Here is a 27527-nt window from a genome sequence, read left to right on the forward strand (position 1 = left end):
CTTCTGAAGAAGTGCCAAGATGTCTAGGTAGGTGGAGAATATGCTGGGGGAAGACACTGGGCCTTGTTTAAAAACAATCCACCTACTGATGACCCAGACACTGTCCTGCCTACTTCACTGATACCATCCTAGTTACCTTCCCAACAATGCTGGACCCCGTTTTACAGATGAACTTACGCAGTGTGCTTTAAGTCACATGGTAGGGCAGAGCTGGGGTTTGAGCCCAGGTCCCCTGCTGGCAGATTCTGTGCTTGTCATCACTCTCACTTTGGAAGGGACCACCTGGTCAAGGCCCTGGCATGATGACTCCTCACTCGGAAGCCTCTTCACTGACGGTATTCCCAAGCCTCACACAAAGACACACAAGCTAACCGCGGGACGGAAGATTGTCCTGGAAAGGCTCAGACCTCTGCCTCTGCCAGTTTTCCCCTTTGCAAAGTGAGCAGGTGCCCTGGGTCTCAAGGATTTGGCCCAGCTCTCTGCTAAGTGCTGGGAAGGGCCACAGAGAAGAGAGAGGGCAGAGGAGGGAGACCATGAATGCCCTCAGCCTAGCTCTTGAGATAAGAGCCACCTGAATGAGAGAACACAGCCGTGTTTTCTCCACCACTTGATTCTGCTCTCAACTCTGGGCAGAAGCTGAAGCAAGTCTTGACACTTGCTGTCTTGCCCTGAGTGCTGGGCAACTTTAGGAGGCCTCTGGGCTTGAGGGATCCCCTTTACTCAAGAACTACTTGAGAGTATTTTGTGCCGGCACATAGTAGGTGCTCCACAATGTGCTGAATGGACGAGAAGAGGTGTGGCACGGGGGGGATGCCTCCCGTGGGCCCCAGACCTGGCACACTCTCAGCAAGGCCTCTCTGCCTCCCCTTGCCCCAACTCTGCACGAGGATTAGAGGAAAGCCTGGTGGTTCCGGTCTTCTCATTACCTGGGGAGCTGGTTGGACAGGCCTTTGTGAAAAGGTCTCAGTGGGGCCCTCAAAGATGGCTTATGGACACAGATTCTCCTGTCATTCCAGATTTCCGGCCATTCACATTCTCTCTGCCCTTCGGTTCAGGGTCCATTGCCCCAGGGGGCTCTAGCTTGAGCTGAGCAGCTGTTAGCCGAGCACCTATTTTCTGACCTCCCATTGACCTCAGCGTGGGGACCACTTCACTGGGCCTTCTTTCCACACTGTTCTGTGCTTCTGCATGTGGCTCCCTCCCTAGCAGAAGTCCCTAAGGAAAAGAAATGAGTTGTCTCCTTTTCCAGTCTCTTGCCTAGCACTGGGCTGGTCCAAGAGGATAGTCAGAACCCAGCAGAAGACTAAGGATTTAAATGGAATGTGCTGAATCATCAGAGGATGCTGAAACTCTCACTAAAGGATAGAAGAGAAACAATATTTACATAGTCTCAGAGTACCCCCCCTTCCCACACTAATAAATTACAAGGAAAAGTTAATAATTGTATAATTGTACCTTAACCGGGTGATTAAAGTTAACATCCCCTGGAATGAAGGAAAGAGCTATCATGGGCCTTCTGCTATGATGTACTGAGGACTCAGCATCACTTTTTCCTGCTGAAAATGCATAACCTGAATGTAATCCTATGAAAACATCAGACAAGCCCAAATTGGGGAACATTTTACAAAACAAGTGGATTGTACTCAGAGACACAATAGCTAAATGCAACTTACGATCCGGGGCCAGAATCGTTTCTCTTTTGTTAAGAAGGATATTTAGGGAAAGGAAACTTGGAAGCTAGGAAGGAAATCTGGCAAACTTCAGTCAAGGTCTGCAGAGTAGATGATGGTACCGTGTTCATGTTAGCCTCCAGCCTGGGCTCGCTGTAAGAGAAAGCCCTGTTTGTAGGACAGCCATGCTAAACTCGTAGGGGAAAGGAGAGTATTCTGTCGGCAACTTACTCTCAAGTACTTGACAAAAAATCAATGATATATGTGTTTATATATGTGTGAGAAAGAGGGAATGATAAAGCAAATGAGTTAAAATGTTAACACTTGGGGATTATGGGTGAAGGGCATACAGAAATTCTTTGTATTGTTTCCAAAACGTCTACGTTAAGTCTGGCTTCACAATAGAATGAAAAAAAGGCGGCCAGTTTGAAGTTCGCCTGAAGAGAGCCGTCAGCCACGTGGACCAGGCATTGCAGGGCCGGGTTCCCCTCCCCACGGAGGAGGGAACCGGGCGCCCTGCGTGGGGAGGCGAGCCGCAGCTGGGAAGCAGCAATGGTTGGCATCGATGCAGGTCTCTTTCCACGGGACCCTGCTGCTCCTCCGAGTTTAAGCCCCAGGCTTAGCATTCAAGGCTGCGCCACAGCGGACTCACTCTGGGGGTCTCTGTCTCCATGCCTTTGACACATGGCTCGTCTGCCCAGAACCCTTCCTTCCCTGCCTTTGCCCAACCAAAATGTCCCATCTCCGGGGAAGATTCTGACTGAAGCCCCCCTCGCAGGAGCCCCTGTTCAGGCCTCTGTGACGTCTGGCCTGTGGGAGCTGTGGCTGCAGCCGGACGGAGCTCTTGTGTGCTGCTGGGGGTCGGGAACGATGTCACTGGACTTTGCCTAGGGCAGAGTGGACAATCGGTTCACTGAAGACCAGAGTGTCCTGAACGTTTTGAATCGGATGAAAGCTATGAATCCTCCGGTCCGGTGAGCATCCAGGTGAGGAGTGAGGTGGGAGGCGGGTGATGAGAGGGCAGCTCTTTCCCCAGACAGATGGTTTTGGAAGACTGGGGGACTTTTCCTTTCTGAGACAGCCCACTCCAACCTCCCTCCCCCCAGTGGGGGACAGAAGTCCTTGGGCCCCGGGCCCATTTTTCTGCTTTTTCCCGAAGCTCAGCTAGCAGATGTGGGGGTTGCACCCCTCGCCAGGCCCTCCCCTGCTGCGGCGACACCTGCCACGTCTGAGAGGCAGGGAGAAATTCTGCTGGGGGTCCCTGCTCCCGAGACCCTTCTGACACTCATTGCTACTTGACTTTTTTCCTCCAACACAGTAAATCTCCTTCTATTATTGTCCCAGTTGATATAGTAAGTTGTGTCATTTTGAGAAGAAATACATAATGGTATATTAGAGGAATCATGGATCTCCTCATTCACGCTTAGAAAAAATTTATTACAACGTAAGAAAGTCTGAATAGCATGAATTTATTATAATGATTTAACACTTCTGCACTTGAGTTAAAAATGCCTCTCCATAAATAACTGTCCATGGAAAACATAGCAAATTTACGCAGTTTACCATTTCCCAATATTATATAAATCCAACGCGCTTAGATCACATCCGGCTGGGAGGAGAAGGCTGCAAACCGGGGCTGTGGAGTTCATCCAGCCTCAGGCGGCAGCGACGAGCAGCAGGACAGCCGACCTTCCCTACCTCCAGCTCCTCATCTCAGCACTGGGGAAGAGAAGGACACGGAGCGGGGAAGAGCACAGCGCAGAACTGCAGCGCAGGCGCAGGACCCTGGACCGTGGACGCCCTGGTCAGGGGGTCAGGCCACTGTCTGCGCGGTGGCGCCAGTGAGGTGCCCGCCAAGGCCACCAGCTGTGGAGCGCAGAGGAAGGGGAGGGAGAGGCCGGTGCCCACGCCCTGCCTGGGCCCTGGGCTTCCAGCCACGCGCCTCTTCTTCTCTCACAAACCCCAACAATGCTCTTTACTCCTGGGTCTTCCAGTCTCTTACATTCCACGGAGCCCCCCTCTGGCTCCTCTGGAAACCCTGCCTGGGCCTCCTTGCATCGACACTTTTGCCTTATCACTCTCGCTTTCCTCTGGGCTAGATCAGCATTCCAGGCACCAACTTGTAAGGTAGGAATGACCACCCCCTTTTGACAATTTTATAAATTGTTCTATCTGAGGCTTAGAGAGTATAACTTATAAAGCTTAACTTTATAATCCAGTTTAAATTTATAAGGCATAACCTGTCTCAATGTGTACAGCTCACAAGTGGGAAGTCTGAGTTGACTCCAAGGTCAGTATTTGTCACCTTTGGACACTTACTGTTCTAACAGGGAGACAAACAATACAGCACAGTTTGAGGTGGGATATGACGGAAGGCTCCTGGAGCATTATTGGAGCCAGGAGAAAAGAGTCTATAAGGATGCCTGGAGGGAGGGCGGGATCAGGAAAATATGGAAGTGGTGACAACTGAGCTAGGTCTGGAAAGATTCATCCATGACACAGAGAGAGAGATGTGGAAAAGTCACACAGATAGGAAAGAGCAGCATGTCTTTGGGAGGTGGCCAACAGCTGTGAGTTGCAAAGGTGAACGTAGCAGAGAAAGGAGGGAGATGAGGTCAGATGCTGAGTCCTGGTATGTCACTCTAAGGGGTATGCTCCTTGCCCTGTAAGCATTGTGGAGTCCTTTGGATTTTTAAGCAAGAAAGTTATAAATCTTAGGTTTGTTCTAGAAAGAAAATGCGAGTCAGCGTGGGAATGAGGAGGGAGCAATGGAGGTGTCCCTAAGCCCCTCAGTACAGCCCTCACTTTCTCCTTTATGAGAGAGGGGCAAGCAGCCTGGCATAGTACAGAATACTGGACTTTGGAGGCACAGATCTGTTTAATGGCTTCCTTCCCTCCCTCCTCTCCCTCCCTTTCACCCATGCACCTACCTATCCATCTAACTGATAAATAATGATGAGAGCCTACAATGTGCCAGGAACCATGCTAAGTTCTTGGGAGTGAGTGATGGCTAAGACCTACATCTTATCCTGGCCACCACGGGGCCTACCATCTAAAGGAGGGAATCAAATAAACAGGCATTTCTAGCACAGCAAGTGTGGTGATAAAGGATGTACAAACAGCTAAGAAACCTCACAAGAAGGTCAGGAGAAGGATATCATAGTGCCTTCAGGAACTATGGAAGTTCACAGCACAGAAGTCAAGAGAAAGAAACAGTGGGGAAATGAAGGGGCCGGAAGTCTACAGTGGGCCAAACCATGAAGGTCCTCGTGCATTATGCTCAGAAGGCCAAGCTTTCTTAAGCGCAATAGGAAACTAAGTACTGGAACTATCCAACACTTTTAAGCCAGGGTGTGACATGGCAAGATGACCCTGGTAGCCTCCTGGAGAACAGTAACAGGTAACCCTTATGAGTGCTTATTTATCTGTGCTGAGCACTCGACGTGCATTAGTTCACTGCACTCTCCAATAACCTCTCGTGGTAGGTTCTGTTGTGATCCCCATTTAAAGATAAGTGTGAGGCAAAGAAGGGTAGAGTCACTTGTTCAAGGATGAATGCAGGCCGTCTGGCAGGAAGACCAATCCAGACTGTTGCACCAGCAGAGACAGAGCGAAGGGGCGGGTTGAGAAGTAGGAGGTGGACTTGATACTACTTGGGAATTTGACTGGAAGGAGGAGGAGGGGGATGGGAATAATGACCCTCCCACCCCCAGATTCTGAGTTGGAATTCTAATCTTTACTAGCTGATGACCTTAGTTAGGGTTTGTTATGCTTCATTTTCATTATTGGTGCACAGGGTGACACCTTGAAAACTTAGGTGTGCAAAGATGTATCCCTGTCCTCATTCCATCAAGGAATTGAGGTGGCTTAGAAGTAACACATATGCAAATGATTTCTTAAAAGTATGACTCTCATAAGCATCGAATAAGATGGTGCATAGGGCTTGGAGTTGGTTGAGTGATGATTATGTTCTCACCACCTCTGCCTCTGAGGGGCACCTGCAGTCTCCTTGGGCAGGTGGAGGTGCTAGGTTGACCAGGGGAACAAGGGGCAGGAGAGGGTCTCCGGCTGTTAATTGAATCTACCAGTATGATCTCAAAACTGGGCATTTCAGGCACACAAGCCCTCACCTAACATCTCTTAGCACCTAAAGCCAACTAGACAGGACCATTTTTCCTGTCTCAAAGGGCTGTGATAGTTCTTCCTTGCTGAGTAGTTTGGGTGACAGGCACATGGAAGGGACTCAGAGGTGCACAAAGATCGAAACTTCCATTCCAGCAACCACACAACCTAGAGGAGACTTGGTGTCCACGTGATGGGAGCGAGCTGAAGTCAACCAGGAAAACCTATCAGGATATGGCAAACCGTTTTGTTTCTGTTGACCCAAGCTTCGGCTGTTTTAACACATACTGAGGAGAATAACATCTGATAACCTGGGGCACTGTTCTTGCTTTCAAGCTCTGCCCCACTGATCTGATGAGGGGTGTTGAAGGGACAACTCGATATCAAGACCACATGGGGAAAATAGCCATGGAGATAATTTATTAACTTAAAATCTCATACGTATATAAACAGTTGCCCGCAGTAAAAACAATACTCTCTGAGGTGAGGATAAAGCATGCACTGGGAGGGGTCTGCCATAGCCTCCAACCACCTCACTAATGACCACAGACTTTTTCCAGCTCCTCTCCTTTAGGCCTATCTCTTCCCAGAGTCTCTGGCCATGATGCTGGGAGCAGGGCCGAGTGGAAAGAGTGGCTCTGAGGGAGGAGAGAACCCCTCCCTTCCCTATGATGTTTGGGGTTTTCTAGATAAGTCCACGGGGGAGCAGGTTTGGATGAACATAAGTGTGCCTACGTGAAGGATGACTGCCAGAAAAAGCTTTTCCTTGATTGACCTTCGTTTCCTAAATCAAGCACTTTGGGCCCCTGTAGGAGCTTCAATGGACATACTTTGTCCTATGCCATTTTGCAAACACGGATTGGTTTTTCTCTCACAGGATGGGGGGCAGCAGAGTGGGCAATGTTGGGGCATTATCTGCAGCACCCCTAATATGTGTCTAGTCTTGATCTGAGGAAGCAGCTGGAGGCAACCAGTCACTATTGGGAGCACTTTACCAGGAAGAAAGGCAGACTCCTCTGTGTCAGACCCTCTCTCTGGAGGATATCTGCAAGTAGGTCAAGCTTCCAGGCTCCACAACAGCCTCAAGGCTCTACAACAACCTTTTCATATATATATATATATATCTCAAAGTCAGACAGATGAAGACGTTAACATACACTGTTCAGTTCATAAGGAAGACATTGGATTAGACACAAATTCACATCCTATTGCCCTGACACACAGGAAGGGCCTACAGGATAGAGAAAGGCAACTGGTGGGGGGGATGTAGCATATGAAAAATATGTTGACGCTCTGCTGAAAACCCATCTTTGCTCTTCCAAACTGCTTATGCAGGGGGAGGTAAAGAAGCACTTAAACTCCAATCTGTGGCACGTGACCACCCCCGCCCCCTGCCAAAAGCCCTTAGTTTGTCTCATTTATGATTCTTCTAAAGGCAAACAAGCTTCTTAAAGAAATCATAATCATTTTCTTGGTCCTCCTGGCACCCCCTTATTCTAGAGACCTGTAAAGACACTGGTGTCCAAATGGTGGAGTATAGTTATGGCCGATCCAAGGGAATTGGATGTACTTAAGGTGCTCTTGACACCTGGGGCAAGGAAAAGATAAGTTCTGGAAACCTAAATTTAATTGAGAAAATGGCTGAGGGTACTCAGTTTGTTTCTTCCCATTTGCCACACCAAAGGAAACTCAATTTTCCAAATGCTTTGTGAAATGGTATGAAATTGACTCCGTTTCTGTCATGGGGTGAACTTTAAAAGGATACTTTAATCTGCAGTGTTTTTTCAACTTTTCAATTGGATGCCTAAAACTAGTCAGTCAATCCTGACCTCAGATTAAGGACTGGTGTTGGTAGATCCCATTCTTATCTTCCCCCAAGAGCAAAAAGACCCAAGTGAAGGAAGGCTGAGTAAAGGTGCTAGGGCCTCAGCCTGAAGAGACAATGAGATTTTGATCTACCCAGATAAGGAATCTGTTTAACAAGGCTTTTGTAGGTTGATATCTAGTTTTGATAAAGAATTCAGGGAAGCCATGCAGGCTCACTAAATGCAGTTCACCCTGGGTGGTCTGACCTTGGCTACCAATGCTGACTGACAAAGACTCTTGATCCCATTTCAGGCCTGGCATTCGGTGAAAGGGAGAGACAAACAGAAAGCGACACCCTCCAGATCAAATAAAGTCATCAAGTAGACACATCTGGGGACACACCTCCCTGACTTCCAATGACTGGGAGGTTGTTAACTCACTGGCTCTACCAGGCTCATCATGCTGCCCATCAGCATGAGAGCGCACTAGAGCCCACTGTAAGCTGAAGGACCCATCTCAAGAGCTCTGCCAAATAGGAGAACAGAGAGAGAATGAGGTCTCAAGTGTACTTCTTCCACAGACCTTCTCTGGGTCAAATGGAGGACCCAGTGGGAAAGATTGGAAAGACCAGGAGGATTCTGCTTGGGGGTGGCGGAGAAGAATCTGGCAAGTAGAGATGGTTCTTTGGGGTCATGGGACAGTGACTCTGAGCAGAGCACCCAAAAGGCCTGATCAACCCAGGGCCTTTGGTCCTCATGAAGTAAGAGGGAGGACCAGGGAAAGCCTCTCAGCCTGTGGCAGCTGATGCCCCTCTCTAGTGGCTTCTCCCCCAGACACAGCCCTGGGCAGCTCACAAATATAGACACTTAGGTCAATAAAAAGTACTGAGCTCTTGCTCTTATTTATCCTGGGAAATGGGTGGATGTCAGGAAAAACATGTCAGTCCTGTGCCTCCATTTTATTTCCTGAGGGCAGTCACTCTGTTAAGTGACTTAATGCTGGTTTCCAAGGGTTGGTTGGATCCCTCCCTCCAGCCCATTGTGCCCTTTGGTTAAGGGCTGATGACCACTGGAACTGACTCACAATTGGTCCTCATTGTTGCTTGTGACGGTAGGGCACCAATTCCAACTTCGGAATTAAATGACTACACGTGCATAGAAGTAGGCAATGAGGGAACAGAGGTAAAGGAGAGGTGGAGAGGTAAAGAGTCTGTCTTTCTGAAACTGCTTATGTTACAAAAGAGCTACTTTTAAATCAGAGGGAATCTTTCCGTGAAAAGGTCTTCCTTGTGTACAAAAGAAAGCCAACCTCTTCTAACAAAGTATTGAGAAGGAAACACTCTGGAAATGAGGCTGAATATCCAAAGGCCTTTGCATGTAGAAAGTGTCCTATGTTAATTTTCTAATCTCTGCTTGGCATAGAAAAGATACTGCCCTCCACCCTTACCACCCCTTAATGTGTTACCTTCTGATGGGTCTGATCAAAACCACTCTGGGTTTGTAGCATGATTACTACGTTCAACATGTAACAGGATGTTAGCGAGAGAGGCCCCTGTGAAAGGAGAGACACGGTTACTTTGCAATCAAATAATTTAAAATCCTAGATCAGGATATAAAGAAGCCCACACATTTCGGATGGAAATTTTGTAGCATGTGTTTCAACGTCAAATGAAAAAGATATCTTCCAGAATTTGATTCTCCTCTAGGTCTTCGGGCGTCCTGCCTGTCCCCATCTTGTTCCAGGTTGATTTTCGAGGACTGAGTCGACGAGTACTGTGATTCCAGGCCCCAGCTTCTCTGGAGGGATGGGGCTGAGGTTTGGGAGCAGACTTTGGACTCAGAGATTGAACCAAATCCAGCAGAGATGTCTCATATCTGCAACACGCACAAACCAGACAGAAAATGATCAGACCAGTGGAACATTAGAATCCAAGAAGCCTACAGAGATGGGCTGCCGGGAGCAAGAATCAGATCACCGATCACATCACGTGTAAGAGGGCCCGTGAGGGGAATTTTAGGGAGGGTAAACAGCAGACGGCCCCCGCTGCCTGCCTGTAAGCTCTTCTCTTCTGCTGATCACCAACATTCTTTTCTCAGCTGTGAAGAGAGGCTGTGGAGTGGGCAAAGGAACGGTGACAACAGTAATGCTGGCACTAGTAGATTTACTGTAGGCTTACTAAGTGCCAGGCACTGTTCTTTTTTTTTTTTTTTAAAGATTTTATTTATTTATTTGATAGAGAGAGCACAAGTAGGCAAAGCGGCAGGCAGAGGGAGAGGAGAAGCAGGCTCCCCGCTGAGCAGGGAACCCGATGTGGGGCTCCACCCCAGGACCCTGGGATCATGACCTGAGCCGAAGGCCAACGCTTAACTGACTAAGCCACCCAGGTGTCCCCCAGGCACTGTTCTTAATGCTTTACATGTATTCAACCTTCATTTAACCCTCTGAACATGAAGTAGGTACGCTACTAGTCTGATCTCTAGTATATACACGAGGAAACCGAGGCTCAGGGAAGGAACTCATCCAACATGAAGCCATTATATGGCACAGTCAGGATTTGGACCCAGGTAATTTGTCTCCAGTGCTCTCATTCAGGACATTAAAGCTTCCTGGTTTAAATCTCTGCTCTACCATTTTCAGGCTGTGTGATCTTGGGAAAGTTCTTCAACCTCTCAGTTCAGATTCTCATGCATAAGGGAATAACAGAGCTCCTGTTAGGATTAAATGAGTCGGTTGGTATAAATTAACATAAATAATAAATGCTAGTTCCGTCCTGCTATCTCACTCCCATTCTCTCTACAATCTTGGGAAAAGAAACTCTCATCTGAATCTATGAAGAGCTCCCTCCAAAGAAAGACTGCCTTGGTGTCCAGCATTTTCATCAAAAAGGGTAGGCTTAAGCAGCAGAGAGACAGAGAAACTACTAGTGGTCAGTAACACCCTCATCCATGACCCATTTGCATGTATTCCCATTAGGGAAAGCCAAAGGCATAAATGTATCTGTCTCCATACTCATTCATACAAGGGGCCAAGTAATCTCTACAGATGTACCATGAAGTCTCGAGCAGTCGCACATGGCCATGGACTTGGCTTAATGCTCTTCTGTTGTGGTCTTGAAACTCTTGATTTTATCTTTGACTTTGTGTTTTACAAATGAAGTCTGATGGGACAAGGGAGCAGGTGTGTGAACAGAGGAGATAAGCTGGGTACACGTATGTGGGTCCAGGTCCACAGGCACAGTGGACAATGGGCAGTGTGTATGCCAAACAGTTGGCCTGCCTGCCTGCAGGCCTGGTGTGCACATTCCTGCCCAAAGCAGCCTGGGGCGCTGCAGGGCTCTGAGGGTGTGGCTGGGGCTGGGACCTGGGCCCATTCTGGTGATGATGATGGTGGCAGCAGAAGCAGCAGTCGTGGTAGCACTTGCTGGCTTGCCTGTCTTTTCCCAGAACCCATCCCCAAGGCAAAATACTGGCGCTCAGCAGTAAATGGCCCCTTCTGTCTCCTGATGCCTGAGCAGAGGTGGGGGAGTCTGCACTCTCCCTGATGCAGCTTGCGCTCGGTGGGGAGGGGTGAACTACTTCGGAAGCACTGTGTCTGAACCACTGCTTGTGGATTTATAGTAGTTCAGTCATAAAAAAAAAATTATAATAAAAAAAATACTAGCTCTCTGGCCTGGGCACTGAGATGAGAATGGTAGCATTTACGCAATATACATCAGTAAAATATTATAATATAAAAGCATACACAGATATAAGAAGAGATATAAGAATTCTTCAAAGAGTTTAGAATCAGGTTTTTTTAATTTATTTTTTATTTTTTTTTAAAGATTTTATTTATTTATTTCACAGAGAGACACAGCGAGAGAAGGAACACAAGTAGGGGGAGTGGGAGAGGGAGAAGCAGGCTTCCCGCAGAGCAGGGAGCCCGATGCGGGGCTCGATCCCAGGACCCCAGGATCACGACCTGAGCCGAAGGCAGACGCTTAACGACTGAGCCACCCAGGCGCCCCTAGAATCAGGTTTTAAAACCTGCTGCCCTGGGGCGCCTGGGTGGCTCAGTCGGTTAAGTGTCAGACTCTTGATTTCGGATTTGGTCATGATCTCAGGGTCCTGAGATCGAGCCCCGCATCAGGCTCTGTGCATGGGCATGGAGCTTGCTTAGGATTCTCTCTCCCTCTGCCCTTTGACCCTTCCCCCCACTCACATGTGTGCTCTCTCTCTCTAAAAAAAAAAAGAAACAACAAAAAACAAAAAACCCAGAAACCCACCCCCCCAAAAAACCAGCTGCACCATTGCAAAGTAAATATCCATGGGTTTAGAAATTAAATGTAAAGATTGTTGCATCTGATGGAAAACAATACTATTTTCATATGCAGCTTCAAATGAACCAATTAATGAGGATGACAATTGTAAAATTAATTTTTCTTTGTCATGGAAGATACTGCAATAGAAAGCATAGGTAGGAGTTTTGAATTATATACAAATCGTTAAGTGATTTTGGTTTCTTGTATGACCTCTATAAGTTACGGGACATACCAGAGAAAAACAACATCGAACAAACTTATATTTAAAATTAGATTTTTGACATACATAAAACTAATGTGTATAAAGAGTTGTACCTTTTTAGAAAAATTGTCTGTCATCAGCTCAAGAGATACTAGAATTTATATTTTGAAATCATTTATCAGAAACCTATCCTAGTGTTGCCACAGCCTATAAAATACTCCCAACAGCTCCACTGTCAGTTGTATCAGCAGAAAGATTCTTCTCAAAATTAAAAATTACCAAAAATTATGTGTGATCTTTCATTTGCCAAGAGTGACTGATTTGCTTTTAATTGTATCATTTAAAATAAAGTTGCTAAATGTATCGATTTTGATGATCATGATCAGTCAAGTTATCACATTACTAAAGTATTATTTATTACATAAAATCATGACCTCAAAAATAAACATTTTTTTTGCTATCTGTAGGTTTGTGCTATTGGTCATGATTTATAAATTTCTTCTTAAAGGAAAAAGCTTTGTATTTTACTATCTTTAACTGTACATTTTCATCCTACTTTTTTTCTTCATCTTACTTTTTGAACAAGGGGTCCCACATTTTCATTTTGCATTGGTCTCATAAGTTATGTAGCTGGCCTGCTCTCAAGTTCCAGGCAAGATCAGACTAATATCTCAGGCATGGAAATGTCATATTTTCTATGGTATGAAAAGCTGTAAATTGAAATTCTTTTGAGCAGAATTTTTTGTTGTTGTTGTTGCAGATTTTATTCTCAAAGCATTAAGGCACTATTTCAATACAATTATCTCTGCCATTCAAAACAATGGTTACTGTGTTCAACCAAAACATCTTCATTTCAGGTGTAAGCCAATCAGTTGGGTACTGTTTCCAAGAAAGTTTCCAGAAAGAGAGACCTACTTCATGCTCAAGGAATAGGCTTTGTTTGAACCTTCCTTAGAGACATGTGGCAGTCTTATGGTAACAGTCACCTCTTTATACAGACTGTCAAAACTTATTGAAAAGCAAGAAATAATGGAAAGGTGTATTTTTCTATACAATTTCATGCCTAAAACAGCTAGGGAGAGATACTCTGAATGAGGAAATAAACCAGCTGCTTTCTCTGTTAAAAAACAGAACCCAAATAATTGGGGATCAGAAAGTATGTCAGAAATCAATCTTTCAGAGACGCAAGCTAAAATAGAGAGTAATGATAGGGATTTGTGTTTAAAGACTGATTTAATAGGTACCAACTTATTTGATCATTTGAAAAAAAAGTTGTGGACTTCAAGTTCCTTCATAGTACTCTTATTCAGATACAATATAGTAGAAAAAATCTTCATAATATGGAAAGAATGACCCACAAAACCATAGAAAGTTAGATCTGATGTATTAGGATAAGTTATGCGGCAGAATGAATTAATGTCAAATTCCAATGGCTTCATATAACTCAAATATATGTCATGCTTATGTTATAGGCTCAAAGTAGGTCCAGGCAGAGTGGCTCCACTATCTTCTGGCTACATCACCTGGAACACGTAAGCTTCTCTATCGTTTTGGCAGGGCAGAGAAACTGAAGAGTTGTACACAGGTTTCCACAGCCTAGAAGTGACACAGCACCTCTCCTTCTATCTGATTGGCCAGAACTAGTTGTGTAGCTCCAGACGGGGAGGAGAACCAGATATTGGCAAACAGTAATGCTTAGTCATGGAGGCCTGGGTCTTAGACATAATTTGAAATAATTCTCTTATTTTACTGATGAGGAACCTGCGGTCCAGACAGCTATAAGTGAACTGATTAGGGTCACACAGCAAGTGAGTGGCAGAGCCAAGTGGCTTTTACTCCAGGCACCGTGACTTCCTAGACTTGGGTATCTTCAGTCTTTCCACAGAGATAAATCAGATGTGTAACTCAAGGCAAAGTAAAAGAAGAAAATAGTTGCTGTTTCTAATTGCATTTTATTTTTATTTATTTTTTTTAGAGAGAGAGAGTGTGTGTGCATGAGCAAGTGGATGGGGGGAGGGACAGAAGGAGAGGGAGAAAGACTCTTAACCAGGTCCAGCGTAGAACCCAACTTGGGGCTCTATCTCACAACTCTGAGATCATGACCTGAGCCAAAACCAAGAGTTGGACGTTTAACCGCCTGAGCCACCCAGGCGCCACTACATTTTATTTTAAAAGTATAGTATGATTAGTTGTAACTCAGCATGAACATATCCACATTTCTAATCAACTGGGCTATCTTTTTGCCAATAATTTCATTTACCCTAAAGTACAAATGTTTATCTGCTTGGTTCTGCTGTTATAAAAATTCTCTTTCTCTAGAAGCCATGTTCTATCATGGATTACACTGTGGGAGAAAAATCAGAAAGTCTGTGGTAGACAAGGTCCTCAGATTTCAGTAGCACCTCATAGCTAATTTGATTCAACAAGTGTTTTAATAGTACTTTTGCTATCAGGAAAGACCAAATAATTTGGCAGATTAAAAAGCAAGAAAATAGCAAAGATTGCTACTAAAAACCAAAGCTTGAGAAATCACCCAATTTTACACCAGAATTATATATGCAATAAAGCAAAATAAAAAATGAATTCCTATGGCATTTTATACTAAATACCAGAAAAGAGCAATGTTTATCAAATTGTGTTCTGTGAGCAGTGTGTCTTAGTTTGCTGAGGTGACATGTGACAGGAGGTTAGTTATAAAGTTGATTAACTTGGCCTGACCCTGATGGGAATTTGGTATTTCAACAATTTAAAGGGATAGGCAAGTTATTCACATCTATAAAATACCATCCCCGGAACAACTAAGACTCTGTTTGAGCCATAGGCATTGACTGTGTTGGCCTTTCTTGAGTCTGTACCTCACAGAGCCAGGACTTCCGAGTTCCCCGGGCACACAAGCTGACTTATAAGCTTCCTTATGGAGAGGTGATAAGCAGAAGGCTTATTTGCTTTATTCTGCCAGTCCCATCCAGGAAGCAATCTGGACTTGGCTGTGCTGACATTAATTCTGTCCTCCTAGAGCCCTCGCTCGTTTTGGTTGCCTCTGACCTAGCAAGACACTGAGACAAAACCCAGAGGAGGACACGGCCTCTGGAGCTTTCCCCTCACATTCCCTTTTATCATCTTCTGTGATTTCAGATCTCTCCTGATGACCCTTCTCTTCTCTCGCCTTTTAAATGATGGCATGTCCCAGGGCTCAATCCTCAGCTTTCATATCTTAGGTGATTCCATTCGTTCACATGACTTTTAATAATATCAATATGTCCTAAACATATAGCTCCAATGTGACGCTTGCTCCCAAGTTCCAGACTCACATCCCCAACTGCTGCCTGATTTCTCCACTTGGATGCGTAATAGGCATTTCTGACTATCCTAAACAGAACTCATTTTCCCCCCCTTTAAATCCTGCTCCTCTCCATCAACGCAGCTACCTCTGGGCCTGAACACGTGCTGTATCCTCTGCTTAGGATGCTCTGCTGTCACACCTTGTTTGATCTCTCTATTCATTAATGTCACCTCCTCAAAGAGGCCTTCCCTAAATGCTCTATCTGAAATAGCCATCATACCACAGTCATTTTATCTCATTATGGTGTTTTATTTTCTTTATATCACTCAATACTACCTAAAATACATTATTTATTGCCTATCTCTTTCAACAGTAATGAGCTCCATGAGGGTGGGGTCATTATTTTGATAACTGATAACTATCTCCAGTGCCAAGAATGGTATCTGACACAAGGTAGGTGCTAAATATTTGTTGAAAAAAATGAATGGTCCAATGGCTTAGATTTTAGTACCTTCCTCCATAAGCAGCTTTTAAAAATTTTTGGACAGCTAGTCTTTTAAGAAATCACAATGTGGGGCACCTGGGTGGCTCAGTTGGTTAAGTGGCTGGCTCTTTGTTTCACCTCAGGTCATGATCTCAGGGTCCTGGGATAGAGCCCCACGTCAGGGTCCACGCTTGGTGGGGAGTCTGCTTGAGATTCTCTCCTTCTGCCCCTCTCCCCACTCTTTCTCTCTCTAAAATAAATAAATAAAATAAATCTTCAAATGGTGGCTCTACCAAAATAAAAAAATCACAATATATTTCAAACATTCTGAAAAGTATTACCCATCCACATAGTCTTGTTCTCATTTTACAAAAAAAGGATACCACACATATGGTTTTTACAAACTCCTTTTTCATTTGATATATTGGAACTATTTTTTCCTTATCAATTTTTTACAACATTATTTTTAATGAAGAGCACTTAGGTTAGGTCCAAAGGTTTTTTGAGATGAAATCAACTATGTCTCTTATTCCTTCTCTCAACTGGTCAATGCCCAAAGAGTATTCTCCACTACAATCCATCACAGGTTAGCAAAATACTGCTATCTCTGTTATATTCTGTACTTCCTCCTTCTTTATTCCCATCCCTTCCCATGCCCTCCAACACTTCTGGAGTTTCTGCTTCGTGACATACTTGGCTATATTTTGTATTCTTCTTAGAGTACTTCCTTCATCTCCTATTTTTCCTGAAACCTGGCTCTTTGCTGAGGTCAATGCTTTCCTACATTATTCTCAGTGCGCATTGTTTATACTCAACATACCTTATGTATTTCATGGCCAAAGGTAGTATTGGAATCATCTCTGCTTCTATTATTGCTTTTTGATCACTATTCCCCCAGTACCACATTAAATTCTTATCGCTCTGAGTATCCTGTCATCTGCTCTACCACTCTCAACCTCTCTTCATCTATATCATCTATTTACCCACTCACTCTCAATCACTGAAGATGTTAACACTTGATTCAGTCTTCCCCTTCAATTTAACTTTTACCATCATCCTTGCTAATGTTAACATCACATGAATGACACTGGACCAGCACTCTGACTTCTTAGTTCCTTGGCATCTCAGGTCAAAGATTTTCTCAGCAAGCCCTTCTCTTCATATCCTGGAACCTGTCATCAATTAAAATGGCATCTTTTTTGAATTCAGTAATTCAAACATTCTACTACTTCCTGATGCCCACATGCTACCTTCAAGCTTGCTTTTTCAACTATTTCCACTCTTTCTGCCCATTTGTCTCATCAGACTATTAATTCAAACAGTCATTGTTCTAAGAACTAAGAATAAAGTGGTGAACAAATATAAAATCTCTGTCCTGGTGGGACCATAAATAGCATACTTTCTTCCCAGCTCTTCATCCCTTATTCATCTTGAATTTCATGGTCTGGCATTCCAATCACTCATTTAACAATGCTCTTAAAAATGTGTCTACTGTCTTTCTGTCCTTTCCCCTAAATCTAGCAAAAGCACAACGCTGCATGAATCTAAACGTCTGCTTTTTCTGTGAGTTATAGCTTGGCAACTTAGTGTAAATAAAAGAATGTTCAAAGAAACAAGCAAACAAAGAGCAGATCCAATATAAATTCATTGTCACTAAACTTAAGTGGGTGCTACACATTTTCTGACAAAGCTACTGTATTTCTCTAATCAGCTATTTTGTTCTCCTCGTTTCCCCTTCTCACTACTTTCCTAAACAGATGGCCTTGCTTCCCATTTTAGAGAAAACAGAGGTCATTAAAGAGAAATTGTCTTTACTCTATCAAGTTTACAAGTCTTTCAGTACTCATCATTTCCTCCTTTCACACTGAAGGAAGTGATCCTTCTTTCAGACAAGACTAACCACTCCATTTATGTTTCTTAGGGACATTTTTGTATTGACTATCCACTCTGGAACATTCAATCTTTTCCTGCTTTCTGGTTAATCAAGAGCACTTAAGAAGACCTCCCCTTTCATAACCAAACCATTTCTCAATTTATTACAATCTGGCTTTCATCTTCTACCACACCACTAAAATTGAAATCACAAAGTCACCAATGACCTCCATGTTGTTAAATCAAATGGATTTTTTGTAGCACTTATTTTACATAATGTCTCTGCAGCATTCAGTGTGGCTGACTGCTTCTTTATAAACTTCAAACTGTTTTATTGAAATAAAAATACACTCAGAAATTACATCTATTTAAAGCATACAGCTCAGTGGTTTCTAGTTTATTAAGAATTAGGCAACTATCATCATAATTTAATTTGAGAACATTTTCATTGCCCCCTAAAGAAACCCTCTTCCGTTTAGCAGTCACTCTCTCCCCCCTAAAGAAACCCTGTTCCTATTAGCAGTCACTCCCTAGTCTCACCCACCCTTCCAGCCCTAGACAACTACTATCTATTTCCATAAATTTGCCTGGACATTTCATATAAATAAAACCATACAATATATAGCCTTTTATGACTGGCTTTTTCATTTAGCAAATGTTTTCAAGGTTCAACCATGAAACATAATAAAGAATATCTGGATGGCAAATACTTAATAGTGAAATAATAGATAATTATTTTATCTCTTTGTTGCCAAATAATATTCCAGTTTGGATAGACCACATTTTGTTGATCCATGCATCACACAATAGACATTAGTTTGTTTCCACCCTTTGGTTAGTGTGAACAGTGCCTCAATACAAATTTCAGCATGGACATATGTGTTCATTTCTCTTGGATAGATACATAGGAGTGGGATTACAAGCATGTTTAACCTTTTAGGGAATTGCCAGATTGTTTCCCAAGCTGGATGTACCACTCATATCAGTATGTGGAGGTCTTTTTTCTGAGACTGTTAAGCTTCTTCAGAGAAGAATCTTCCAATATTCTACATGGTAAGGAGATGTGGTCTACTTCTGGGCCAGGGAAGGAAGCCAACCTTTCCATTTGTAGACTCTGAATTTATCCTATTTTCAGCCCAAACTGACTCATCTCACCTTCCAAAGTATAACATTCCTTAATGTCTCTTCTTTGTTGAATTTTCTTTTATTTTTTATTTTTTTTTGAATTTTCTAGATAGAGTTAGTCTCCAGTCTTCTGCTTGGGACTAATACTCCATATATAGCACTGTGGCAGAGGTACTGTGTTTTTTAATTCTCACTTCACATGTCCATTCCATAATATTTTTACTTCTACTCCACATCACTACTTTCCACTGTTCATGTTGCTTCTAATTCCCAAAATTTTCCAAAGTTCTGTGACATCCATCTCTTTCTATGTGAATACCTTTCTTGGTGCTTTCTATGTGGTAGCTTCCTCTGTTCTATTTAGCAAGTTACTAATCCTCCATTCATTTTCCATTTTCCAAAAATGTACATAAATCTCTGGTATATTGATGAGTCTTCTGATGTACTTATTCTTGTGAATTTATTCCTTTAAAAGCATTTACTTTCTGTCATCATATTGGTGTTTCAGGAAATAGATAAATATAAGATCTCAATTATCTTAGCTGGGAAATGTATTTTCAGAAAGGTTACATAAATTTCTTTTAGGTTTGTTTGTTTATTTACTTATTCAAAAATTTACTTTTAAAAAAATTTTTCTTGGCGTGCCTGGGTGGCTCAGTTGGTTGGGCGGCTGCCTTCGGCTCAGGTCATGATCCAGGAGTTCCAGGATCGAGTCCCGCATTGGGCTCCCTGCTCGGTGGGGAGTCTGCTTCTCCCTCTGAGTCTCTCCCCTCTCATGCTCTCTCTTTCTCTCTCAAATATATAAATAAAATCTTTAAAAAAAAAGAAAAAAGAAAAAATTTTTCTTTTAGGTGTATTATTAGGAGGAATTCCTTAATTTTTTCATTGCTCATATGAATGAATCCCCCTTCCCCACTATATCTTTTAAATAGCTAGTGCTGGTAGAGAGATTTATAGTAATTAAGTTTTGTACAATATTGAACTCTCTTAATTTCTTTAGATTATTTTTTCAATTGATTCTTATGGGTTTTATGGGTGAGCAATTACACTGAATATAAATAATGATAGGGTTTATGTGTTTTCTATTATTTGTATTATTTTTTCTTATATTATTGTATTGGCTAACACTTCCAGGGAAATGCTAAAACTATAGGTTTATTTTTTTTTAAAGATTTTATTTATTTATTTGAGAGAGAGTGAGCAAGCAAGCGCGAGAGAGCACACGAGCAGGGGCAGAGGGAGAGGGAGAAGGAGAAGCGGACTCCCCTGCTGCGCAGGGAGCCCGATGTGGGGCTCGATCCCAGGACCCTGGGATCATGACCTGAGCCAAAGGCAGACTCTTAACCAACTGAGCCACCCAGGCTGATCTAAAAGGAATTATCTATTATTTCACTATTAAGTATTTGCCATCCAGATATTCTTTATTATGTTAAGTATTTCCTCTTTTGGCTTACTAAAATCAAGAATAAAAAATTAATTTTACCAAGTAATTTTTCAGTATATATTGAGATAATAACATACTTTTTCTTCTTTGATATATTGCTACGGAATATTCTGTTTTTGGTTTCCAAAATAAGAACCACATTCAAGGTCCTAGAATATATTCTATTTAGTTATGTAGTATTATTCTTTACATATACTACTAAATTAGATTCCTTACAATTATTTAAGGGTTTAAAAAGCTGTATTTATAGGGAATATTTGTTTATAGTCTTTTTAATGGTTCTTTTTTCCCCCTATATATCATCCTTACCTGGGTGGGAGAAAAGGAATGGTACCAATTCAAGAAAGAATGGTTTTAAAAAGAAAGTAGAAGGATAACCAATTACCATACTGGTCCAGGAGTCCTTACATAGGTCTTCTCAGGAATCCTAAAATAGTTCTTCTCAAAAGTTCTCTAATTGCTAAAGCAAACCTAGGCTACTATTCAGGTTTCTTAAGCACTTACAGAAGATACAGCATATTTTATAAGTGCTTCACAATCACTTGTCAAGCATCAACAAAAAGGCTAGTAAGAATAATAGGGTGGTCTTGAACCTGCCTATGAAACTGCAGACCCCATAGGAGAACTACTGATATAGATGGAGAGAAAATCAGATATGTGCAGACATAGGATTGAGGGTACTACTCAGAATCTTACCTTTCTGTCTCTTGTTTTCCATTCAACAGAGGTGCTATCACAACAAGACTTTGCTAACTCTAATTTAACATATTTCTTCCTGAAGTGCTTATAAGCCACAGAATGAATACTATGCAAAGTCAGTTCGTCTTGAAAGGAGGCTAAAGAATTTACCAGAAAGTCAATGAGTATATGAAAGATCCTCCAATCAAGAACAATTTTTTAATATTTTTTTTATTTATTTGAGAGAGAGAGAGAGACAGAGAGAGAGAGTTAGAGTATGCGCGAGCACATGAGTGGAGGGAGGAGCAGGGGGAGAGGGACAAGCAAACTCCCTGCTGAGTGGGGAGCCCAATGCAGGGCTCCAATCCCAGTACTCTGAGATCATGACCAGAGATGAAGTCAGACACTTAACTGACTGAACCACCCACATGCCCCTCAAGAAAAATTTTAATATAACATTAAAAGGCACAGCTAACAGAGTAAAATCTCTTATTCACATTATTATAATTTATATTTTTCTGTAATTTTACCTTTTCATCTAAGACTCAGTTTCTTATATGAGAAGGAAAAGGAACTACAATTATGAAGAAGAAAACAAAGTTGGAAGGCTCCTATAACATGGTTTTAAGACTTACTATAAAGCTACACTAATCAAGACAATGTGGTATTAGTAAAGGATAGACAGATAGATCAATAGAAAAAATAAGAGTCCAGAAATACACCAACACAAATATGATCAACTGAAGTTTTTACAGATGTGAAGTTAATACAGTGGAGATAGATAACCGTTTCAACAAATAATGTTGCAACAATTGGACATCCATATACAAGAAGAAGAAGGAGGAGGAGGAGGAAGGAGAAGGGAGGAGGAGAATTAGAAGAATTATTTCAGCATAAACCTCACACCTTATACAAAAATTAACTTTACATTCACCAAGACAGACCATATTCTGGGCTACAAAACACACCTTAAAAAATTGAAAAGAATAAAAATCATACAATGTCTATTCTCAGATTACAGTGGAGTTAAAGTAGAAATCAAAAATGGAAAGATAACTGAAAAATCCCAAAGTACATGGAGATGTTAAACAATATTCTTCTAAATAAAATGTAAATCAGAGAATAAATCTCAAGATAAACTAAAATATATTTTTAACTGAATAAAAATGAAAACATAACCAAATTTGTGAGATACAGCAAAAGCAGTACTTAAAGGGAAATTTATAGCAGTAAATGTATATATTATAAAAAAAGAAATCTAAAACCAATCACCTGTCTACCTTATGAAACTAGAAGAAGAAAAGCAAATTAAATCTGAAGGAAGCAGAAGAAAATAAGCAATAAGGAGAGCAGGAATCAATGTAATTGAAAATAAGAAATCAATAGAGAATCAATGAAATCAAAAGCAGTTCTTTAAAAAGATTGATAAAATTGATAAGCCTTTAGCCAGGCTAACTAAGAAAAAAAAAGAGATGACAGATATTACTAATATTAGAAATACAAGAGGAGATATCACTATAGAGCTTATGAACATTAAAAAGATAATCAAAGAATACTATGAACAACTCTATGCCTACAAATGTGATGGCACAGATGAAATGAATGAATTCCTTGAAAGGCACAATGTGCCAAAAATTGCACAAGAAGAAATAGATAATCTGAATTCTCTATTAAAAACATTGAACTGATAATTAATAACCTTCCAAAACAGAAAGCTCCAGGCCCAGATGGGTTCACCGGTAAATTCCACCAGACATTTTAGGAAGAAATTAATACCAATTCTCTTTCAGAGGATGAAAGCAGAGGGAATTCTTCCTAACACATTCAATGAGCCAAGCATTACCCTAACACCAAAACTAGACAAAGACACTACAAGACAACTACAGATCAGTATCTTTCATAAACAAGGATGTAAAAATTTTCAACCAAGTGGTATTTATCCCAGATATGCAAGGTTAATTCAACATTTGAAAAATCAATTAACATAATCCATCACATCCACAGGCTGAAAAAGAAAAACACATGATCATATCAATAGCTATAGAAAAAGTAGTTGACAGATCCAAAACCCATTAATGATGAACATGCTCAGTAAGTAATGGGAACTTCCTCAACTTGATAAAGACTATCTACAAAAACCCCAAAGCTAGCATCATACTTAATAAGTTGAGAATCTTGCAGCTTTCCCACTAAGTTCAGGTATGAGACATGGATATCCTTTTGCCACTTCTTTTCAACATCATACTGGAAAAACTAGCTGCTGTAATAAGACAAAAAGAGAAAATAAAAGGTGAGAAGAAGGAAATAAAACTGTTTTTGTAGTGTATGGTGACTAACATAATAAAATAAAATTAAAAAGAACTGTTTTTGTTCACCGATGACATGATTGTCTATGTAGAGAATCCAAAAGAATCAACAAAAACTCCTGGAACTAATAAGTGATTATAGCCAAGGTTACAGGATACAAGGTTCATATACAAAAGTCAATCACTATATACCAGCAACGGACAAGTACAATTTAAATAAAAAATAGAATACTAATTACACTAGCATCCCCCCAAATCAAATACTTAGTTAGAAATCTGACAAAATATGTACAAGTTCTACATGAGGAAAACTAGAAAACTCTGATGAACAAAATCAAAGAACTAAATAAATGGAGAGATATTCCACATTCACAAACAGGAAGACTCAATATTGTCAAGATGTCAGTTCTTTGCAGCTTGATCTATAGATTCAATGTAATTAATCCCAATGAAAATCCCAGCATGTTATTTTGTGGATATTGACAGACTGATTCTAAAGTTTATATGGAGAGAAAAAAGATGAAGAATAACCAACACAGTATTGAAGAACAAAGTTGGAGAACTGACACTACCAAACTTCAAGACTTACTAATAAAGCTACAGTAATTAAGGCAGTGTGGTATTGGTAAAATAACAGACAAACAGATCAATGGAATACAACAGAGAGCCCAGAAATAGACCCACATACGTATAATCAACTGATATTTTGACAAAAGAACAAAGGCAATACACTGCAGCAAAGATAGCCTTTTCAACAAATGTTCAAAGACAGCCTGGGACAAATGAACATTCATATGTAAGAAAATAAATCTGGACACAGACCTTTCACCTTTCACACAAATTAACTAAAAATGGACCATAGATCTAAGTGTAAAATGCAAAACTAGAAAATCCCAGAAGATAGAGGAAAAGACCTTGGGTATGGTAATTACTATGTACAACACGAGAGGCACTAGCCATGAAAGGAATAATTGATATGATGGACTTCATTAAAATTAAAAACTTTGCAGCACCTTCTTGCTTGACATGTCTCCAAAGGCAAGGGAAACAAAAGCAAAAATGAGCTACTGGGACTTCATCAAGATAAAAAGCTTTTGCAAAGCAAAGGAAATAGTCAACAAAACTAAAAGGCAACCTACAGAAAGGGAGAAGATATTTGCAAATGTCTTATCAGATAAAAGATAAGGTTAATATCTAAAAATCTATAAAGAACTTATCAAACTCAACACCCCAAAAACAAAAAATCCAGTCAAGAAATGGGCAGAAGATATGAACAGACATTTCTCCAAGGAAGACATGCAAATGGCCATCAGACACATGAAAAAATGCTCAACATCACTCAGCATCAGGGAAATACAAATCAAAACCACATGAGATACTGCCTCATACCTGTCAGGGTGGCTAAAATTAACAAGTCAGGAAACAACAGACGTTGGTGAGGATGTAGAGAAACAGGAACCCTTTTACACTATTGGTGGGAATGCAAACTGGTACAGCCATGCTGGAAAACAGTATGGAGGTTCCTCAGAAAGTTAAAAATAGAAAAAAAAAGACAATGGAATATTATTCAGCACTAAAGTTCAGCAATTACACTACTAGGTATTTATCCAAAGGAACAAACATAGTGATTCGAAGGGTCACATGCACCCCAATGTTTATAGCAACAATGTCCACAATGGCCAAAATATGGAAAGAGCCCAGATGTCCATCAATAGATAAATGGATAAAGAAGTGGTATATACATATAATTTTACTAATACCACACACACAATGGAATATTACTCAGCCATCAAAAAGAATGAAATCTTGCCATTTGCAATGACGTGGGTGGAACTAGAGGGTATTATGCTAAGTGAATAAGTCAGTCAGAGAAAGACAAACACCATATGACTTCACTCATATGTGGAACTTAAGAAACAAAACAGATGAGCACAGGGAAGGGGAAGAAAAAAGAAAATAAGATAAAAACAGAGAGGGAGGCAAACCATAAGAAACACTGAACTCTAGGAAACAAACTGAGGGTTGCTGGAGGGGAGGTGGGTGGGGGATGGGATAACTGGGTGATGGGCATTAAGGAGGGCACTTGATGTAATGAGCACTAGGTGTTATATGCAACTGATGAAGCACTAAATTCTACCCCGAAACTAATGATATACTATATATGAACTAAATTGAATTTACATAAAACATTTTTTAAAAAATTAAAAACTCCAACTTTGCAAAAGAAAATGTAAAGAGAATGAGAAGGCAAGTCACAGCCTGGGAGAAAATATTTGCAAAGGTCACATCTGATAAAGGACTATTATCCAAAATATATAAAGAACAGTTAAAACCCAGTAATAAGAAAACAAACAACCCAATTAAAAAATGGACCAAAGACCTTAACATACACCTTATCAATGAAGAAATATAGATGGCAAGTAAGCATATGAAAAGATGCTGCACATCTTATGTCATCAGGGAAATGCAAATTAAAACAACCATGAGATACAACACACTTATTAGAATGGCCAAAATCTGGAACACTGACAACACTAAATGCTGGTGAGATATGGAGCATAGGAACTCTCATACATTGCTGGTGGGAAAGCAAAGCAGTACAGACACTTTGGAAAACAGTCTGGAAGTTTCTTACAAGACCAAGCATATTCTTACCACATGATCCAGTAATTGTGCTCCTTGGTATTTACCCAAGAGTTAAAAACATGTATATACAAAAGCCTTCACATGGATGCTTATAGCTGCTTTATTCATAATAGCCCAAACTTGAAAGCAACCGTGATGTCTTTTAGTAGGTGAATGGATAAATGAATTGTGGTACATAAAGACAATGGAATATTATTCAGCACTAAAAAAAACCAAAACCAAAACCAAAGACAACTATCAAGCCATAAAAAGAAATGGAAGAACCTTACATGTATATTACTAAGATAAAAAGGCCAATCTGGAAAGGCTTCATATTGTATGATTCCAACTATATGACATTCTGGAAAAGGCAAAACTATGGAGACAATAAAAGATCTTTGGTTGCCAGGAGCTGGGAAGGGCGGCAGTGCAAACACTATATGATACTGCATGATTCTATAAATGGTGGATACATGTCATTATCAATTTGTCAAAATTCACAGAATGTACAACATCATGAGTATACCATGTAAACTATGGACTTTAGCTGATTATGATGTGTCGATGTACATTCATTAACTGTAATAAAATGTACCTCTCTGGCAGGGTGTGTTGATAATAAGGAAGATTGTGCAGGTGTGAGGGTAGGGAGTATATGAGAAATTTCTGTATCTTCCTCTTAATTTTGCTGTGAACCTAAAACTGCTCTAAAAAATTAAGTCTTTAAAAAAATTGAACTTTAAATGGATCACAGACTAAGTATGAAACATAAATTGTAAAACTTTTAGAAGAAAATATAGGAAAAAACATCTGTGCCCTGGAGTTAGGCAAATAATTTTTAGATATGCCATCAGGAACACAACGAATACAGGAAAAATTTTATAAATTAGACTTCATCAAAATTTAAAACATTTATCTGTGAAAGACACTTTAAGAGAATGAAAGGACAAGTTCTATACTAGGAGAAAATATTTTCAAAATCACATGTCTAGGGGCGCCTGGGTGGCTCAGTTGGTTAAGCGACTGCCTTTGGCTCAGGTCATAATCCTGGAGTCCCAGGATCGAGTCCCGCGTCGGGCTCCCTGCTCAGCAGGGAGTCTGCTTCTCCCTCTGACCCTCCCCCCTCTCATGTGCTCTCTCTCTCTCATTCTCTCTCTCAAATAAATAAATAAAATCTTTAAAAAAAAAAAAATCACATGTCTAACGAAGGACTTCTATCCAGAATATATAAAGAAGTCTCAAACTGATAGCAGATGGAAATCTGGATGGACACAAAGTGGAGCATAACATAAATATGAGTTTAATGTATGGTACCAATAGCAGCAAGGCAGGGAGTGGGGGAGTGGAAGTATACTGTTGTATGGGTCTTACACCACACAGGAAATGCATTAATATTACTTAAAGGTAGACTGTTCCAGTTATTTGGAGCTACTGTAAATGGCACTTTTATGAATTTCAGTCTCTAACTGTTCATTGTTAGTGTTCAGAAGTAGTATTGAATTTTGTGTGTTGCCTTTTATCCTGCAGCCCTTATAAACTCATTAAGTTTTAGGAACCTTCTGCAGAGTCCGTGGGATCTTTTATGTAGACAATTATTCCGCCTGTGAATA

The 27527-nt window shown here is 41.1% G+C and overlaps 1 protein-coding gene across 7 annotated transcripts in view; it reads right to left on the minus strand.

The window, feature by feature from the left end:
• Nucleotides 1-3119: 3119 nt before the first annotated feature.
• Nucleotides 3120-27527, minus strand: part of KIAA1328 (KIAA1328 ortholog) — a 355771-nt gene continuing 331363 nt past the window's right edge. For 5 of the 7 annotated variants that reach the window (XM_078060413.1, XM_078060410.1, XM_078060415.1 and 2 more), the window contains one exon: nucleotides 3120-9472. In XM_078060413.1, the coding sequence (XP_077916539.1) occupies nucleotides 9262-9472 (211 nt within the window). In that variant the 3' untranslated portion in view covers nucleotides 3120-9261. Of the gene's footprint in view, nucleotides 9473-23144; nucleotides 23247-27527 lie in introns of all 7 variants that reach the window. The other 2 variants (XR_013443327.1, XM_078060411.1) reach the window with 2 other exon arrangements.

This window comes from Halichoerus grypus, chromosome 13, assembly GCF_964656455.1.
Source record: "Halichoerus grypus chromosome 13, mHalGry1.hap1.1, whole genome shotgun sequence".
In the NCBI taxonomy this organism is placed as follows: domain Eukaryota; kingdom Metazoa; phylum Chordata; class Mammalia; order Carnivora; family Phocidae; genus Halichoerus; species Halichoerus grypus.